At 41.5% G+C, this 20,783-nt stretch overlaps 1 protein-coding gene across 1 annotated transcript in view; it reads left to right on the top strand.

Moving 5' to 3' along the window:
• Positions 1-3,089: 3,089 nt before the first annotated feature.
• Positions 3,090-20,783, top strand: part of LOC125003946 — a 45,827-nt gene continuing 28,133 nt past the window's right edge. The window contains 10 exon segments of the mRNA XM_047578213.1: positions 3,090-3,262; positions 4,144-4,269; positions 5,890-6,127; positions 6,762-6,771; positions 6,906-8,682; positions 12,124-12,297; positions 12,981-13,169; positions 15,568-15,726; positions 16,006-16,194; positions 16,973-17,134. Coding sequence (XP_047434169.1) covers positions 3,213-3,262; positions 4,144-4,269; positions 5,890-6,127; positions 6,762-6,771; positions 6,906-8,682; positions 12,124-12,297; positions 12,981-13,169; positions 15,568-15,726; positions 16,006-16,194; positions 16,973-17,134 — 3,074 coding nt within the window. The 5' untranslated portion in view covers positions 3,090-3,212.

Raw genomic sequence — 20,783 nt, 5'->3', positions numbered from 1 at the left:
CTATCTATCTATCTATCTATCTATCTATCTATCTATCTGAGCAAAAGAATCAGGACTGACAAGTTTTTCAAGAGACACACAATAAACCTACACATGCAGACTTTACTTTCAGAGTCTTCGAACCATCACAAGTTTATATTAAATCTTTTTTTTCTTTTTTTTCCTCCATAGTCCATGAAGAGAAAACCAAATGAAATGATAATAACATCCTGTCAACACTCAATCTTCTTCTGTTCATTAAATAAAATTCAGAGCTCATTTCAGAGTTCTCTTCCTATTCTCATTAAACTTGATCACCTGCTCAGGTGAGCTCCTCCCCTCTCCATTTACAGGAAATCACCCTGATACTCAAAGGAGTTTATCTGTGAGTATCAGACTCTCTACATGATGTGTTTATGAACACTAGTCTCAGCTTGAACTTAAAGTCTTTTAATAAAGATGTTGTGATGTCAAATGTTCTTTTCCAGACTAATAAAAACCAAGAAGCTCCTGCATGTTTGACTGGATCTGGATGTTTGTGTGGGACAGGTCACAGCAGGTTCAGGTCAACAAGATTTTATCTCAGCCTCTGACCCTCAGCACAGGAGTCCCCAACAGAAATCTCAGATGGAATAAATGAACTGAAGATGCCGCCAGGGGGAAAAAATAAGATCAATACTCCCTCTTTTCTACAGAAAAGAGTAACCAGTACGGCACATACATTTCACAGAAATGTAGCATCAAACTGTCAAACTAAGCCAGAATCATGCCTCCACCCCTGTGGTCCACCGTCTCTCTCTCTCTCTCTCTCTGAGCTGCATCTCCTCCACACTTTAACCAGGATCAGCTGATTACCTTAGTGGAACCAGCTGCAAGTGGAGGAGGGGCGATCTCCGGGAGGGAGGAGACTGGAGAGACAGACACAAACAACCACAACATCTACACCTGTGGGGAATCTTCCAATCTCCGCTGTCACAAGCCATTGTGTTCATGCCTCTCACGGTCCTTTTTCTGAAGTGTTTGTTCACTGGTGGTGCAGCAAGACCATGGAGACATTTGTATACAAAACAAACAACTCTAAAAGCCTTAAAGCTATGGGAGTTTATAGATTATGTTTTTTAAGGACATTACAGATGTGAAACAAGGAAGGTTTTTCGTTCCAAGTCTTTAGGGCTTTTTGTAGAGAGAGTCTATTGGTTTGAGTGTAGTGGTACATGCTAGTGACCAGCTTGGTAATTTAATTTAAACCAATTCAGTTTTATTTATATAGTGTCACTAACAATACGAATTGTCTTAAGACACTTCACAAAAACCAGCCTGCAACTTCTGGAACAACCTGAGGTAAAAACTCCCTTTAACAGGAAGAAACCTTGAGCAGAAGCAGCTTATATGGAGGAACCATCTGCTGAAGACCAGCCGGGTAGAACCAGAGAAGATAAAGAGAGAAGAAGAGCAGAGGCCATGAAGACTGGGGCAGATATAATTTATGGAGCTCCACAGGAGAGGAGCCTGATAGCTGAAGGCTCTACCTCCCATTCTACTTTTAGAACCTCTAGGATCCACAAGCAGACCTGCACTTAGAGATCGTAGTGATCTGTTGGGACAGTATGGTTCTATGAGGTCTTTCATATATGATGGAGCTAGGCCTTTCAGGGCCTTGTATGTACGGAGGAGGATTTTAAATTACTGGAGTAGTACTGGAGGCCAAGGTAACGCCATCCAACGAAACCAGGTGGTCACTAAGCACTAGTCTTTGTGTGAGAGGATCATGTAGTGTATAAGCCTCAAATACAGGAGGATCTGACTCAGGGTTGCAGTGAGGTAGATGTTGTCTCCCAGTGTAGCAGTTGCGAGATGCTGAGTTTGGCAGAACTTTGCACAAAATGAAAGAATGGAAAGTCGGCTTCTTTCTCCTCATTATAGAAACAGGACATGATCTGGTTCAAGTCACACTCACTGAGGATTTCAGTTTTCAGCTCCATCTGACAGGAACAGTCCGAGTGTGTAATCATCCTGTTATAGTTTGTTGAAGTCAGTGTGAAGTGTGAATGTTGTGTTCATAGACAGAGAGTTGCCTTCAGGAGAAAGTCGGAAATATCAGAGATCTCAGATATGAAGATTTATTTTAAAGATCCAAAATCTGATATAACTGTTTATATTTATAATTATTATTATTATTATCGTTGTTGTTGTTGCTGTTTTAAATAATGTTACATATTTAGAAATAATTCACTTTGTACAGGACAGTGAGTGAAGTGGACGTATGTGAGGAGATGCTTTGAGAAGAAACTCATCTTTGTCTCCAGAGGAATAATCAACATGAAACTAAATGTCTAATTTTAAAATTATTTTAATTTGAAAATATTTCAGTAGCAAATAATAAAGACACATTTACACTGACAACTTATTATATTTAGAAACAAATCGAAACGTTTTATTGACATGACCTGAGACAAAGTGACAACATCTTTATTAAAAGCTGTTTAGTTTAAGCTGAGAGTGGTGCTAATAAACATGTCCTGTAGTGAATCTGATCCTCAGATAACCTCACCTGAGGGGAGGAGCTCACCTGGTAATCACAGGTGATCAGGAGAACAACTCTGAAATCAGCTCAGAGTTTATTTGAAGTGGACAGAAGAAGACAGGGTGAGTGTTAATACAACAGTATTATCATTCCAGTCAGTTTTCTTTTTATTGACTGTGGAGGGAAAAAGATTCATAATGAACTTCTGATGCTTCAAAGACTGAAACAAAAGAGAGTAATATGAATATTGTCTGGCTACATTGTCTGTCATGCATGATCATAAACAGGTCACTTTATTTGCACCAAAACATTCATTTTAGCACCTTTTGGAGAAGGGATGCCAAGTGGGTTTGAAAGTGTAATTTAGGTTTATTCTTTTTCTGCTGTTGAGAGAAATAAGAGTTTGCTTTTAGAAAACATGTCCACTATGTGTAATACAGGTTTTCACCTGCTTCAGGTCCAAGTCTGTCAAACAATTGCAACTGAAAATAAAAGGATGACAGAAAGAAGAAACTGTTGAGTTCTTTGAATGGAATCCAGTTTAAGCCTATTCCTTTCGTACCTTGACAGGAGTTCTTGCTGTTCTCTATGTGTGTCTCTTGAACAACTTGTTGGTCCTGATTCTTTTACTCTGTGTGGCTGCTTTATCTGTCAGACTGACTCCATTAGAGGAGGACAAGAAGGACAGAGCAGAGTCTCCAGGATCCAGATGTCTGTCTATGAAGAGTCCAGACTTCATCCTCCAGACTCAGACACAAGGTAAGAGAACTGCTACAAACGTCTGTAACGGTGTTTAGTGTTGAGGATCTGCAGCTTCCTGTTTCTACTGTCACATCAGGTCAATGACACTGAGCTCATCTGTTTAATGTGGAATGATCTTCAACAACATTTGGACTAATTTCCTTTTATAAATTACAGTGGGTCCTTCAGGTTTTTACGATGAACTCTATTCTAAAAGTCTCTAGCCAAGACTCTTTAAATCTTTAGTCATTAAAACATGTTCCTGTGGTTTTCTACACCCACTCTAACATAAACATATATTTATTACTTCACTCGAAAGGAAAAGTATAAATATTTTGTCTGCATTTACTCCATCTCCCATGTGTCCTTGACACAAAGAAATGTAGCTGAACTAAACAGAGCAGAGCAGGTTGGACCAGTTTTGTTGCAGAATGGTGACAAGTCTCAGTTCAGATTACATGACAGACATCAGCGTAACAGATCAGAAGTCACAGTTTCTTTTTTTCGAAAAGGGACACAACTTACCGGTTACTTTACTGGTTCACAGCCTGGACTGTTTGCAGAGACACAATAACAAGGAATAAAGAATCTATATGGACAACAATGGAGCAATGTTCACAGGGTGAAAAAGAAGCAGAGACACTAAATGATTCTAAATGAAAACTGGAGAGAAACTCTGTCCTTTTACCTCAGACAGTTTCATTCTATCCTGGAGCCAAAATGTCCTAATTTTTGCACAAATGTCCTGTGATGGTGTAAAACTAAAACTGGTCCTCATATCTTATTACCAATGCAAATGAAGGAGAGAGGGAGAGAGATGTCAGTAAAAAAACAATACTATGAGACCCAGTCACAGTAGTTGATATAAATTCACTGAGTGTCACTGGTTTACCTCTCAGTCTGAATGAAGTCCAGAAGATGGAGGTAGAAGAGTCTACAGTATCCAGATGTCGGTCTGTGAAGACAAGTGGGTCCAAACATGAACCACCAGAGTTCGGTGAAGAACCAGAACCCTCAGACACAAAGTAAGAGAACTCCTGACTCGTTTATTTTAATCACTTTTGTCAGTTTCAGTATATTTTCTGTCCCTTTTCATTTGTTCACTATAATTTTCTGAAAAAATTCCAGAAGTTTATTGTAACTTAATAGAAATAATAGAGTCCTGTCTTCCTCTCATCTTCCCTGACAGCTGTCAGTCTCATAGAAAAGCTGCAATCTAATCTCAGAGGACTGTTTCTATTGTAAACTGACCTGATGGAAGATGATGATTTTAGGATGAAATGTTCTGCTGAAAGATTTATGTTTATAAGAATCCTGTTTTTTTGGTATTCGCATCAATCAATGTAGGTGAAACTGGGTGATTTTACATTTACAACTTTTAAAGTATGCAATGGAGGTAGGCAGGGGAGCATTTTATATCCCTTCCTTTTTAATAATTACATGGAACGAGCTATCCAACCAGCAGAACAGGATGTATAGTTGGTGACACCATTGTAAACCATCGGATGTATGTGGATGATCTGGTCTGTGGTCTGATCCTGTGTCTTTATAGTGCCGTCCTCCAGCATTTACTGAATATGACTCTGCCTTTGATATTAAATACAGTGCATGGTAACATGGAACAAGACATGGAAACATGGCGTGGAGACATTACATGATGCGACAAGGAACAAAGGGAAAGGCAGGGCTATATATACACAAGGCTCAGGGCTAACAAGACACAGGTGAGACGCACAAAGACAATCAACGCAGGTGAGACGAATTAACAATCAAGAGACAAAGAGGCACAAGACAGGAAATCCGGAACTTAACAAAATAAAACAGGAAACACAACATGACTCAGACAGACATGACAAAACCACAAGGAAACACGATGGACAGGAAACTAGGAAACATGACAAAATTAAACAGGAAACTTCAAAACATGATCACAAAATAAAAGAAAGACATAGAACCTTGACACCGTAAGTACAGTCAGGCTCACCTCAAGGCTCTGGAAGCACTGGCGTTTTAGCCTATATATAAACATTTGATATTGAATATCTGTCTGTCCTTTTTGTTTCTGTTTATTATTATTATTATTATTATTATTGTTATTATTGTGTTTTTTTTTCTTCTTTTTATTGTTATATGGATAGCCCCTGTGTCTGAAATAAAGTGTTGATGTGATATTGATATAGTCGTAATGCAGATGTTTTAGTGCAGGTAGGTAAGATCCTAGTCTGGTTTTAGAACCAGGAAGTACTGATGGTATTTCTGTAGTAAAACACCTGAGAACCTCCATTTCAGAACTTCCACTCATCAATATTCAGATATATTTGTCCTAATGTTGAAGTGTGTACAGATTTCCAGCTGGCTACTAGTGGATGGACTGAGTCAGTTTTCTCCTCCTCCCATAGTCAGTGTGTAGCAACTAGCCAGTATAGTTAGAGTGTGATCTTTATCTGATCAGTCCTCCCTATCAGTCCAGTTCACTATCAGTAACATTTGTTAGACTCTTCTAAGCTCAGTTCAGACTGAACTAACTCAGGATCAAACAGTGAAGGACAGAACCATCTCTCTTTGATGGAAGTCTTTTACTGTCAAGTCGCTTCTGGACAGTGACAAGTTGATATTTTTCACCAACAATGTGTAAGTGATTTTAGTGTGGAGGAGCAGCCGTCCTGCTGTGCTTTGTGTCAGGACATCCTGAAGGATCCAGTCTCTAGCAGCTGTGGACACTGGTTCTGCAGACAGTGCATCACCTCATACTGGGACCAGTCTCCTTCATCAGGACACTCCTCCGGTCCCCAGTGTGGACAAAGACCCAGATCAAGTAAGACTGTACATCTGTCTGCTGATGGACTCATAACTGGAAACCTGTTGATTCCATCCAGACACATTGTTGTGTTCTGCATCATTGGGATTTAAGATCATTATAAATATATAGTAAAGAGTGACTTTTATTGTCCATCAAGAGTCGTCTTCTAACAAAGAAAAATGGGGTGCTGCTCTTCCCATAGCATACAGACAAAGAAAAAAAAAAACAACAACCCACACACACAAACAACATTCTCAACCTATATATACCCTGATAGGCCTCTTCTCCAGTTCAAACCAGCCTATCAGAGTCGATCTGTGTAAGGGAGGACGGACAAGATTAACAATACAAATCATAATTTCCTTCCTTAAACTGCTTTGTTATGATGAGTTTGTATGTAGCTCTTAACTTGAAACTTGAAACTTTAAACTTGACATATATTAGTGTATCATCATCTAGTTTCATTTTTCTCTTACATATCCACAGATTTCTTCATTCATAACTGAGGTTTGTTAATTACCGTTGAGACGAGCCAGTGGGGGGCTTTTATTGTTAAACAGCCAGAGGAAATGCAGTGTATGTGTCATCTGATTAGCAGCATTTGGTTTGTGGTGCTATCGAAGCCAAGAGAGGTATATATGGGGCATTGTTTATTGGAAGCTAAGTTTAACGTATTATAACAAGAAAGGAACAACAACCGTGAGCTGTTAGATGAAGAGCTGCAGACGTGCTGCTAAAGTTTCCTCCAAAAATGTGTCATTGTAAGAAGAAAAAAGTAATTTAAAGTAAATTTTCTGTTCTTTGTGGCTCGAGATGGGGATGCAGGTTTTCATTCTGTCTCATATTTGTTTTTATTTTCAGCTGTTTTAGATGAACATAAGATCAGTCTGAGGAGGAGATGTGAACATGTGACTGAAGGAACTGATGTAACAAGAAGAGGAAACCTCCTCAACAGGATCTACACTGAGCTTTACATCACAGAGGGACAGAGTGAAGAGGTTAATACCCAACATGAGGTGCAGCAGCTTGAGACAGCTTCCAAGATGAAGGCCCTCCATGACACTCCAATCAGGTGCCAGGACATCTTTAACGCCTTACCTGACCAACAGAGACACATCAGACGGGTTCTGACCTACGGTGTCGCTGGTGTTGGAAAAACCTTCTCAGTGCAGAAGTTCACTCTGGACTGGGCAGAGGGTTTGGAAAACCAAGATGTCAGTGTGGTGTTTATGCTTTCGTTCAGGGAGCTGAACTTGATCAAAGATGAGCAGTACAGTCTTCTCAGGCTGCTCCATGTTTTCCATCCAACATTACAGAAGGTCACAGCAGAGCAGCTGGCTGTCTGGAAACCTTTGTTCATCTTTGACGGCCTGGATGAAAGCAAACTTTCATTGGACTTCAACAACAGTGAGGTTGTGTCTGATGTCACACAGAAGGCATCAGTCAACGTGCTGCTGACAAACCTCATCAAGGGGAACCTGCTTCCCTCGGCTCTGGTCTGGATCACTTCCAGACCTGCAGCAGCCAATCAGATCCCTCCTACATGTGTTGACAGGGTAACAGAAGTACGAGGCTTCACTGACGCCCAGAAGGAGGAGTACTTCAGGAGGAGGTTCAGTGATGAAGAGCTGTCCAGCAGAATCATCTCCCACATCAAGACCTCCAGGAGCCTCCACATCCTGTGTGGAGTCCCAGTCTTCTGCTGGATCACTGCTACAGTTCTGGAGCACATGTTGACTACAGAGCAGAGAGGAGAGCTGCCCAAGACCCTGACTGACATGTACTCACACTTTGTGATGGTTCAGACAAAGAGGAAGAAGAACAAGTACCATAAGGGACATGAGACAAGTCCACAGGAGCTGATGGAGGCTGACAGGGAAGTTCTTCTGAAGCTGGGGAGGCTGGCGTTTGAACATCTGGAGGAAGGAAAAATCATGTTCTACCAAGAAGACCTGGAGCGCTGTGATCTGGATGTGACAGAGGCCTCAGTGTACTCAGGAGTTTGTACAGAGATCTTCAAACGAGAGAGTGTGATCTTCCAGAAATCAGTCTACTGCTTTGTTCATCTGAGCGTTCAGGAGTTTCTGGCTGCAGTCTACATGTTCCATTGTTACACCAACAAGAAGACAGAGGTTCTGAAGGACTTCCTGAGGAAAGACCTCCAGTATTCCACTAAATCTCTGGATGATTTCCTGTATGGAGTTATGAAGAAATTCCTGCTCAGTATAAGTGGCCACCTGGACCTGTTTGTTCGCTTCCTTCATGGCCTCTCTCTGGAGTCCAACCAGAGACTCTTAGGAGATCTGCTGCGTCAGACAGAGAACAGTCCAGAAATCATCCAGAGAACCATCAACAACCTGAAGAAGATCAACACTGATAAAATCTCTCCTGACAGAAGCATCAACATCTTCCACTGTCTGATGGAGATGAACGACCTCTCAGTTCATCAGGAGATCCAAGAGTTCCTGAAGTCAGACAACAGACTAGAGAAACTCTCTGAGATCCACTGCTCAGCTCTGGCCTACATGCTGCAGATGTCAGAAGAGGTTCTGGAGGAGTTGGACCTGCTTCAGTACAACACATCAGATGAGGGACAACAGAGACTGATCCCAGCTGTGAGGAACTGCAGAAAGGCTCGGTGAGTCCTGATGTGATCATCAACAGAATCAATCAGAGGAGATTAGTAGTTTAGTTCTTCAAATATACACAGATCTACATTGTTCATATATAGTTACCCTTAGTTTGATCTCAAAGATTTGTTGGGCATCAGTAGGTAATTTTAACAATTAAGAGAAATAAATAATTAATAATTACTAACATTTATAAATAGTTATTACAAATTGTAAACCTTGGGGCACCACCCTGGACCACAAAGAATGAAATTGGCCAACAAAGATACAGTCTCGAAAGGGGTTTGCAGTTTGCTTTCAAGCACTGACTGTCATGAATGCAGCAAATGTCAAAGTGTATAATCAACAACACAATGCCAGATATAAGTTTAAAAGGATATAAGTTTGCAAGCAATGTAATAGCAATAGCATTAGTGATGTGTGTTGATGTGTATATGTGTGCATGCGTGCATTTGTGTGTATAAGTATGGCGCCAGAGTCATGTGGCCAAGATGGCAGCGAATTCATGTGGGCTGCATCGCTTCTGCCGAGCCAAAATGGCATCTCGTTAAGAGGCAGACTTATGGCAGAAGTAGATCAATGCATGTTTAGGATGTGTGTGTGTGAGAGAGAGAAGAGGTAAAGAGAGTAAGAGGGAGAGAGACCACAAAGGGATTGTCACTACAGCTGACAATTATAACATCACTACAAAATATCCATGCGAGCTGCAGTGTACGACTGACGACAAAAATATGCAGCACTTACAGGTTTCACAAATGCAAAATAAACTACATGCTATACTAATTAACTCTGCCCTAAGTGTCTTACCTGGTTCGCTTCATTAAGTGAGTACATTGAGTACTCTCAGGAACTGAACACACTGCTGGGCCTTCTTGATGACAGCAGAGAAGTTGTCTGTCCAGGAGAGGTTGTTGGAGAGCTAGACTCCCAGGAACCTGAAGGTGTGTGCTCTCTCAACACAGTCGCTGTTGATGTGGAGGGGGTGCGGGGTAGTTCTGTTCCTTCTGAAGTCCATGATGATTTCCTTCGTCTTTGCAGTGTTCAGTGCCAGGTTGTTGTCTGAGCACCAGGACGTTAACTTCTGGACCTACTGTACTGCCCTCTCGATGCGTGTTCCAATGCAAGGCTAGACAATCAGTTAACGATTTGTCGAAGTCCTTCAATAATCGCAAGGCTTGTCTTTTCTTGTCTTTTTAATGATTCTTGTTATCGCAAAAACTGAAAATTGTTACAGACAGAAACACATATCCGTAGTGAATAAACATTGTACAGGTACATTTAAATCAGTGTCCAATGAAGCTGGCATCTGCTGTAATTAGCAAAGCACATTTTTCCACAAACATCATAAATCAAAAGTTTATCATAACAGCCTTTACAAAACATACAAGTATGTAACGAATATCCACAAAAAAATGCTTACAGATAAATATCTTCCTAGGCAAAAACGTTGAAACTACTTCAGCAATGTGAATTCAGCAGTCTGCTTAGCTTGTCTGTGCTCTACTGGCTTAATTGAACATGCAACAGAAAAAACTGTATAACATAGCTTGAACAAAGAGAGCACACACTCCGGCGCTGTTTCCTGAACCAAAGAACAGAGCGTTCACTCTGACGCTGTTTTTCACAATCAAAAACATCAGCTTTTTAAACACTTTTTATCTACTCAGATAGGTAGTCGTTGAGGTGGGTTGTGGGTGACTTCTTTGGTACTGGGATGATGGTGGCAGATTTCAGGTAGGTGGGGAGGACTGCTAGGGCCAGGGACAGGTTGAAAATCCTGCAGAAGATGTCAGACAGCTGGCGGGCACATGCTCTGACCATCCTGCCAGGTACTCCGTCTGGGGTTCACTGCCCGAAGCTTACGCCTCACGTCGTGCTCTCCTATAGTGAGTGGGGAGTACTGGACCCTGGTGGGGGTCGGGGCAGGGCTGGAGCAGATGAGTATCACTGTGGTGATTCAAAACGAGAAAAGAAGCTGTTGAGCTCCCCTGCCAGTGATTGGCTCAGGTCTCTTGGTGTTGCATCACAGCCTCTGAAGTTAATGAGACACTGTAGACCCTGCCACTCCTCCCGGGGTCTGTTGCTGGCAAGGTGGGAATAGTCCACTTTGGCTTTCTTGATTCCTTTTTTCAGGTCAGCTCAAGCCGTGCTGTAGAGAGGTCTGTCACCTGACCCGAAGGCAGTGTCATGGACCTTGAGGAGTGAGCAGACCTGGCTGGTCATCCAAGGTTTCTGGTTTCACCCAGATGACTTTGCCCACAGACACAGTTCCCATGCAGAACCTGATGTGGTCCAGTACTGTCCCTGTGAATGTGTGGTGGGCCTGAGGTGGGTGTACGCAGGGATGAGCAGCAGGGAGAGATGGTCTGACTGACCGAGGTCGTGGAGGACGGTGATTCTGTAGCTGTGCTTGATGTTGAACATGGTCAAGACTGTTTTCTCCTCTTGTTGTGCTATTGATGTGCTGGTGGAGTACAGTCTTTAAATTGGTCTTATTAAAGTCTCCTATTATGTGAATGCCATCAGGGTGGGCCCACTGTTGATCATTTATTGCATTCAGTAGTAGAGAGACTGCCATGTTATCATTAGCATCAGGTAGGATGTAAACAGCTGTGACAATTGCTCCCATTAACTCTCTCAGGACAAAATAAGGCTGGCATCTAACACACATGTACTCAATGTTGGGGAAACAGCACTTCTCTGTAGCCATGCTGCACCATGCACGAATCTTCATGCACGTACTGCTTTTACCGAAGTCCTCAGTCCAATCCCAGCGATGTAGTGAGTGGCCAGCTAGCGGCATGCCGGCTATCTTCTTGTTTAGCCAGGTCTCCATACTCAAGAGAACTCAGTAGTCTTGAATGTAGTGATTTCCTGCAAGCTGTAATCCCAGATCGTCCATTTGTGGGTTATGGATCTGGCATTGGTGAAGGTACATTCTTGGCAGATGTCGCTTGTGTGGTTGGTTCTTCAGCCTTAGCAGGAGGCCCTGCTTCTGCTTCCTCTCCCTCCTCCCCAAATCCAAATGATTCTGGCGGGGTGTGTGTACATAAAAACAAACAAACAAAAGTTCTATGTAGGATGAACCAGTTTAGTTCTGTTGGTACTCTGCCTTCATTTTCTTTTAGCTCTATTCACTCATTTAGCTCATCATACAAAAACACAAATAATCCCACTGCAATGCATCACCCCATAAAGAGAGATTTCATAGTCACACAATAATCGATCCGATATCCTGGGTTCAGTTAACACACTGTGCTAGTATAAAAAAAAGTGGATTCCTTCTCATCTCTCCAACTAGAACTGTTCACCGAGTTCAACTCATTCTAAATGTTCTGGAGTCAATGTTCATCAGATGATCACCTCACTCTGTTTCATACTCATTCGGTCTGGATCTAAAATGTAATGATGTGATTTAATAACAGATTTCATATGTTGTCTAATCACAGATTAACTGGATGTGGACTCTCAGAGACTCACTGTGAAGTTGTGGCCTCAGCTCTGAAGTCCAACCCTTCCTATCTGACACATCTGGACCTGAGTGACAATGACCTGATGGATTCAGGAGTGAAGCATCTGTCTGCTGGACTGGAGAGTCCAAACTGTAAACTGGAGACTCTGAGGTCAGTTTACTGACTGGAGCTGTTGGAGGTTTTCTTTATTTATTCAATGACTAATGTGTCAAATGTTCTTTAGTTGATAAATGTTCAGTATTTCCAGATCTGAAGTTTTTCCCAAATGTCTAAACAATATTTTTGTTTCTTTGTGGCTCCAAATAGAAGTGAAAGACTTGAGCAGGGTTCATTTAAAGGGGACAGAAGTGGAGTCATGACGGGGAGATGACGTGAGCCTCCACAGGTTCATGTTGTGCATGAAGTGTATGAAGAGATCTGTGATCAGTGAAGTTTGAACTACAGCAGCTTCTTCTGCTCATTTCAACCTGACAAAAGGTTGAGCTAATTTCCAGAGTCGAGGGTCTCTGACAACAAAGGCTCAGACTCTTCTGGTTTTTAGCCTGGACCCGGGAATTAGTAACAGAGCTCTACTGGAGGAGGGTTAACATGTCAGAGATACAACCAGGGACCAACATCACACCAGACTGAAAGTCATCATGGAAACTTTAACATCTGCTCTAAAATACACAGAGAAGCTGTGAAGGGATGCTACAACTGGTGTTACATGTTACTGGGTTTAGTCAGAAAGCGATGATGTCTGAAGAAGACATGATGAAGATCCACAATGACAGGATAAAGTCAGTCAAACACATCTGAATATATTATATCTACAACTTTTATTCTTTATTCAGTTTGTGGACCTGCAGTCTGTCAGTGATCAGCTGTGATTCTCTGGGACCAGCTCTGAAGTCCAACCCCTCCCATCTGAAACATCTGCACCTGAGTAACAACAACCTGAAGGATTCAGGAGTGAAGCAGCTGTGTGGTTTTCTGGAGAGTCCAGACTGTAGACTGGAGACTCTGAGGTCAGTTCACTGTCTGTTACTGAGATCTGATATGTGCGACACTTGTTGGTCATTTTGGCTGTATTACGGCATGTGGCATGGATTTCTGCAGGAAATCTTTATTTTATTTATTTATTTTAATTAAGTGTATTGTACTCTCACATGTCAGATTTTTTTTCTTCACCCGTGTCAAAGTGTAGTTCGACACGTGACTAATGACTGTGGAGTAATTTGGTTTGTCATATGTATCATTCTGTGGGTGTGAGATGTATTTTGGATTTTGTGGAGAATCATTATAGACAGATATACACAACAGCAAGAAATAGAAAAATTACTTAAGAAGGTCAAAAGAATTTGCGCATGTCCCAGGTGAAAAATGACATCAGTCTGTATTTGTAGAGCACATCTAATAAATGTAGCAGCATCATTTAAATGTTTCATAGCACAATAAGTGAAGAGTATACAATGCCACATGTCAGATAAGAAACATAGAAACATGATATTCAATAAATATTATTGTTTTTATTCTTCTTATTATTATTTATCCACTTGAAACCATACATTATTCTAGTGCAACTGTGCAGTCATAAAGACATTTGCATTATACAGTCCTATTTTTATCACTCTGACTCAGGCGTGCACTTTGGTTCAGACAAATGATTTATGATGTATGAACCACTTCCTGCTTTTTCCAGTATCAAAGCCCTGTCACTAAACAGTGTTGCATTTAGTACTTAAGAATCTATGACACAACTAAACCATGATACCACTGTAACATAAACCTTGGTGTAAATACATGAAGTTTCATAGCGTGTAGCAGACTACTGATGTGTCAGCAAACACCTGAGGCTCCAACACCTACATGGCATTTCATGAAGCTGTAACCAAGCAGTGTGCCGGTGCTTCAGTCATAGAAGCAGTTCGTGGGCCACCAGGGGATTTATATGAATCAAATGAATCCCTGGAGTGAGTTTGAAGCACTTGAACTGCTTCAATCATCACTTGTCATGTGACCGAACCACCCTTCAACACACAGCCTCGATACAACCGCCATAGCCTCGGCTGTCAGAGGACCATGTGAGTTAGACTGAGTAAGACTTGTGTTTAGAGTTTTGGTTCAGACAAATCACATGTTTTATGGCTTATGGACAACTTAACTGCTTCATTCAGTATCAAAACCCAGTTTGAAGCAAATTATAACTGAGACTAGAGAGATTTGGTTTGACAGTAAAAATATTCTAAAACACAACTGAACCAATACGAAGAGCCAATGAATATAGTGGATGTAAGTGTAGAAATTAGTGTGTTGCGCCAATGTAAATGAAAAAGTTTCAACGACACAGTGGTTGCATGTGTAGGTCTCGTGGTACATCTTAAAACTAATGGAACGAGGGTTCGATTTCTGCTCAGGGTTGTTACTTATTTTTGATTTAATTGTTGTATGTATACGATGTATTTAATATATTTAAACCACATATCCATGTTGGGTAGTCAAACAGGAATGTGTACTGTATGGCAAATCAAATCCCACATATACATGAAGCAATAAGACATGTCTCAAATGTACCACATTTTGTTGCCCACTACATGTCCTAATGGAGCACACTGGGTCACTGAAGTTTTGAGTGATGAACCTTTTTTTGAATCACGTGTCATGTGGCCATCACTACACACAGGTACAGAGTCAGGGTTCAGGAAATACCAGAGTCTGTTTATTCAGTCCAAATTCTAAAACCAGGCAGAAGCACAAAATCACAAGGCAGGTCAGAGGTCGAAATCAGGTTTCTGGTCAAACACTGTTATAGAATGACAAGATGATCTGTCACTGAGGGGAATAGAACCATAGCTTATACACATGAGGTGGAGCCTGACAGCAAGACACAGGCAATGGGAAATGACGAGGACAACAAAAGAGACCCTGCACAGAACAGAAACTAGAAACATAGAAACTAGAAACTAGAAACAGAAACATTAACAAGTCCTGACACCGTGCAAAGGACAGTCATAAAATCATCAATGCATATGTCAAAGATTACCCATAAAATTGGTGTGATTGTTTTTGTAATTGTTACAAAGTGCCACATAATCCACCTACGTGGCCAGAAATGCACCATACGTCTATAATAACTTCAAACTACAATCACGCTGCCGTAGGTATATATAGCACAAAACGATGCACCATGTAATGTCAGCATTTCATTTAGAATAAGGGTAGTGATATTTGACATTTTTAATGTACTCGATCAGATTCAGCAATTTTCGAAAAGCACAATATCAAAGAAAGACCAATATTTGAAGTCGATGCATTTATATTATGGATCATATGGTTACCAGGGACCCCAAGTGGGTTCAGGCTCAAAAACTCACACACTGATCAATTATTGATGATTTTTATCCACACCTTTTATTCTTTATTCAGTTTGTGGAGATGCAGGTTGTCAGAAATCAGCTGTGATTCTCTGGGACCAGCTCTGAAGTCCAACCCCTCCCATCTGAAACATCTGAACCTGAGTATCAACAACCTGAAGGATTCAGGAGTGAAGCAGCTGTGTGGTTTTCTGGAGAGTCCAGACTGTAGACTGGAGACTCTGAGGTCAGACTCCATGTTTTCTTTGTGTGCTGAGATGAATATGATGGTAAAGTTGTGGTGACTCTAAACTTTGGACAGTTTTAACTTAACTCCCAACAGTTACTGGCCTTTTTTGGATGATATTTATGAAGTGGTCTTTTTTTTTTTTTTTAAATAGTTTAGTCTCTAAAGTGTCAATGATAGAGAACAATGAACTTTGTATTTTTTATTCTTATTTAACCAGGTTTGTCTTATTGAGATCAGAGATCTATTTACAGAGGAGACCTTTTTTTCTTTATTCAGGTTGAAGAGCTGCAATTTGTCAGAGATCAGCTGTGATTCTCTGGGACCAGCTCTGAAGTCCAACCCCTCCCATCTGAAACATCTGGACCTGAGTGGAAACAACCTGAAGGATTCAGGAGTGAAGCAGTTGTGTGGTTTTCTGGAGAGTCCAGACTGTAGACTGGAGACTCTGGGGTCAGTTCACTGTCTGTTATTGTTGTAGTTCTGATAATTCAACTGAATTTATTGTCTTATATAATGTTATTGTTGACATTTCAATAACTGAATAATGTTGATGCTTCATTCCTGCTCAACACACACAGATGAGATCATGTGTTCAGATGCAGGTGTTTGAGGTGTGTTTAGTGTCTGAGCTTCCTGCTGTTTCATCATCATTCACTCACATTTCATTTAGAGTCAAACCTGCTGTGATCCATGTATCAGTCCATTCTCTCGGAACCACAGCTGCTGGAAGGAGCTCACACACCTCACGCTGTCATTGTTCTGTGTCTTTATCATTTTTCCTGTCAACAGGTTTTCAGTTTCCTGGTTTATTTTAAGTTTCTTGGTTTCCTGTCTGGTGTTCCTCCTTGCATTTTTCTTGGATTGCTTATTGGTTTCTCCTGTGTCTCATCACCCTCTGCCCTCTTGTGTACATGCAGCCCTGCCTTCCCCTATGTTCCCTGTTGTATCGTTTTACTCATTTAGTCTCCATGCTATGCCTTAGGCTTCTATTCTTTTCACTTTGTGTTTTGGAGTTGGCTTCTGTGTACTCTCTGCTTCAATCCCCTGCCTCATCATTTACATCCTGCACCTGGGTTCTATCATACAACCTACCATTCCTGACACACATCTCTTACACTGTCACATATTACTGTCTGTAGAAGACAGTGAAGATCCACAGTAACACAAAGAAAAAGTCAGTCAATCATGTCTGAGGAGATTTAATCTACATCTTTTATTCTTTATCCAGATTGAGTGGCTGCAGTTTGTCAGAGATCAGCTGTGATTCTCTGGTCTCAGCTCTGAAGTCCAACCCCTCCCATCTGAAACATCTGGACCTGAGCTTCAACTACAACCTAAAGGAATCAGGCGTGAAGCAGCTTCTTGATCTTAAGAAGAGTCCAGACTGTAGACTGGAAGCTCTGAAGTGAGTAGAGGGTTCCAGTCAGTCCATTCTATGTTAATCAGCATTGTCAGAAAAGATGAAGGGAGTCTCTGGAAACACTCATTTATCTCCTCTGTTCTTTCTTCTTCTCTCTGCAGATGGAGGTTTTGATCTTTGTGAACGGTGTTTGAGCTGAGAGAGGATGAGCTGTTCCAGTGACAGTTTCTCTGTATATTCTTGCTCATTTACATGTGATGTTATTGGTGTATTCTTGTTGATAAAAGGTAAAACAAAGAGAACCGGACGTTTTCTCAAAGGTGTTTCATCCAAGCGTCTTCGTCAGTCTCATCTGACTGTCGGGAGTCTAATAAATCTAATAAAGGTATTACAGGTGGTTCAAGATGTGACATCAGTGTGTAGGGTGGTCAGGATGTGTTAGAGGTCCCTGAAGTATTCATCAAATGGGGAAACTGGGAAACCAGTTGGGAGATTGATTGTCTTTTGTCCTGGTGTAAGTAGTTTAACTTGCCAAAGAGAATGATGGTGCACTCCTACACCTGCATCACCGAGTCCATCTTCACCTCCTTCACTACTTCATGCTCTGTTCCAGGGATGTGGCAGTAGATGTATATTTAGGTTTAGTGGGAAAAAGGGGTGCAATGATTATCGGTATGATGATAAACTGTGGTAAAATTAGTTAGTATTACCGTTAAAACTGTGTTTGATAACAGCTCTTTTAATAATTCACAGTGATGGGGTCATTTCAGCCCTCACTCCCTCAGACGCAGGTGCACAAAGGTGCTCCGAAAACTCAGAGTAAAAAAGCTCTGCAGGTAACACGTGAACACCACCCACAACCATACAGGGAGTGTTAAGATAAATGAACTTGTAGCAGAATGCATGATGTGGGGACTTAATAGTGGAGACTGCCCTGGTTTGTCTGTCAAATGTCAAAACGCTGCCACTTAATTATGCATGTCTGGTCTGTTGGTCTGTCCACTGTATAGCTATCTTTCCGAGAACCAGTTTAAGTTTCATACCGTCAGATTGAGAGCATTTGTGTAAAGTGAGGACATTTTGGCCAGTCCTCACTTTTTGGCTGTTTTAGGGTAAAGGTTACAATTAGGTTATGGTCAGTGTTAGGCATTTAGTTGAGATGGGTAGGGTTAAGGTAAGGGGCTAGGGAACGCATTATGCCAATGAGTGTCCTCACAAAGATGGCCGTGTGTGTGTGTGTGTGTGTGTGTGTGTGTGTGTGTGTGAGTGAGTAACTCATATTTACTACTTACTGGGGCTCTGTCACCCGGAACACACCAACACTGTGTGGGGCCCTAAATCGTGGACCCCACAGAGATTTTCATTTAAACTAGCTGAGGAGACTCCCCTGATATGCCTAATGCTTTTTTGGCTCACAAGTTGGCAAAATATGGAAATGTGCATAAGACATGTTTTGCTCTCTACTTGCCACTAGTGGTGGGAGTGTGGTACAGCAGACAATATTTTCTTTTGTTGGTGTTTTATTTGTTTTTTCAAAATAAAATTTGGTAAATCACTTCAGTGTGTATACAAGTACTTTTTTTTCAATATTTTGACCAAATTTCAACAATACCATGATAATAATGATACCTGTGTTAATTTTCTCATTTCACTGGCTTTAAAACAGTGTGCCGGTCGCCTCTGTGGTTAGCTGACTGTCTGGAAAAAGTGAAACTAAAAGTGTCGTTTCCAGAAAGTCCCAGGAAATGAAAGTTTACTGGAAACCAACAAGATCAGAGCCCACAGTTGATCAGAGAAGACTGAGGGTACCAAACATCTGGAGGAAGGTACACTGGACCAGAGGAACCACAGGAGCTCAGTCGGTCCATCATCATTTTTTCAGCTCCACCTCCAGGTCAGGGTTAGGATTCAAGTCACTGACATCAAACTGGTGTCTTGTTCTCAGTGAGGATTTCAGTTTTCTGTGAGGCTGTGTGAAAACACCTCCATTAAAGTGGTTGAGGTGAGAAACCAGACTGCAGTTCTGTCCATCACCACCAGAGGTCTCCAAACAACAGCAACCAGCAGACGGACTCAACACAAGCTCTTTGATACAAGGTGACACACACGGACATAGTTTTGTGTTCAAAGAAACATCAGCTGGCTTCAGGGGAAAGTCGCTAATATCAGAGCTGGAAATGTTTCAACAAAGAGTAAATAGAATTAAAATCTGTCATGCTCAGATATGAAGTTTTATTTGGACGCATGTGAGGAGATGGCTGTACAGACAGAATCTTTTAGAAGAAATGAATCTCTATCTCTAGAGGAATAAACAAGATGAAACTAAATTAAACACAGTTTAACTGCTGCTCTCACTTTAAATATAGTTTCACGTTGAACAGATTTTAACCTGTAATGTGGTTCCTATCTGACATCTCTGGAACATTAAGAGAACATGTTTAAATTAGTTCTTTTTTATGATGCATCAACAGACTAATCTTGTGCGCTTGGCACCGTGGTAAGCGACGCCTGTTGCAGCAGCTCCTGAGTGCGTGCTTTGTGTGTTTTATTCACTTTTCTCACTGTTTGTGTTTCTATTTTTACCTTTTTGCCCCACTGGCATTAAATACTGTGCAGCAATGTTTTTTATGAATGCAGTCAAGTGCAGCTTATTGTGTTTTATAGAGATTTAGACAGACTTTAATGATCCACTCTCACACCCCAGACTGAAGCATTGCAACACCTGGCTTTGTACCTGTGGGGGCGGAGAGAGGCGTGACTTCTAGCAGTAAGAAGGGAGGAGGGTTGGCGCTGTACGTGAATGAATGGTGGTGCAACCCTGGACACATCTGAGTGAAACAACATCTCTGTACCCCAAACGTGGAACTGCAGGCTGTAGGGTTACATCCTTATTATTTGCAGAGGGAGTTCACGGCCGCCATTGTGATCAATATTTACATCCCCCCATCAGCTGACGCCAAGGTGGCTGCTGACATGCTGCTGCTGGACGAATTTGTGGGGTGGGCTGGAAGTAATCACCTGCTGCTTAACGTGGACAAAACCAAAGAGATGGTGACTGACTTCCTCCTGAAGTCAGTCACCAACCCTAACCCTGACCATCAATAACAGACTGAATTGGAGGACCAACAGTACAGCTGTGTCCTAGAAGGCCTGCAGAGACTCTACTTCCTGAGGAAGCTGAGATCCTTCAACGTGTGCAGTAAGATGCTGGAGATCTTCTGCCAGTCTGTTGTGGCCAGAACCCTTTTCTCTGCTGTGGTCTGCTGGGGGAACTGTCAGGGTTGAATGGTGTTGAAGTGAGGACCCAAGTGCAGGACTAAAGATGAGGTCAGGTTTCAAACAAAAAGTATTTAATGAAAACAAACAAAAATCCAACAAAAGGTTTTGCAGGCAAGGCAGGAAAATCCAAGAACCAAAAGGAATCATGACATGGCATGGCAAGGATACAAAGAACGTGGAAACAAGGAAAGTGGGTAACATAGGTAAGTAACACAACAACGAGACAGAGAACAACATCTTTATTAAAACACTTTTAGTTCAGTCTGAGACTAAACACATCATGTAAAGAGTCTGATCCTCACAGATAAACTCTGATGATTTACTGTACATGGAGAGGGGAGGAGCTAACCTGAGCAGGTGATCAAGTTCAATGAGAAAAAGAAGAGAACTCTGAACTCAGCTCAGAGTTTATTTG

Source organism: Mugil cephalus, chromosome 2 (assembly GCF_022458985.1).
Source record: "Mugil cephalus isolate CIBA_MC_2020 chromosome 2, CIBA_Mcephalus_1.1, whole genome shotgun sequence".
NCBI classification, from domain to species: Eukaryota; Metazoa; Chordata; class Actinopteri; order Mugiliformes; family Mugilidae; genus Mugil; species Mugil cephalus.
This window is presented reverse-complemented; position numbering and strand designations above follow the sequence as displayed.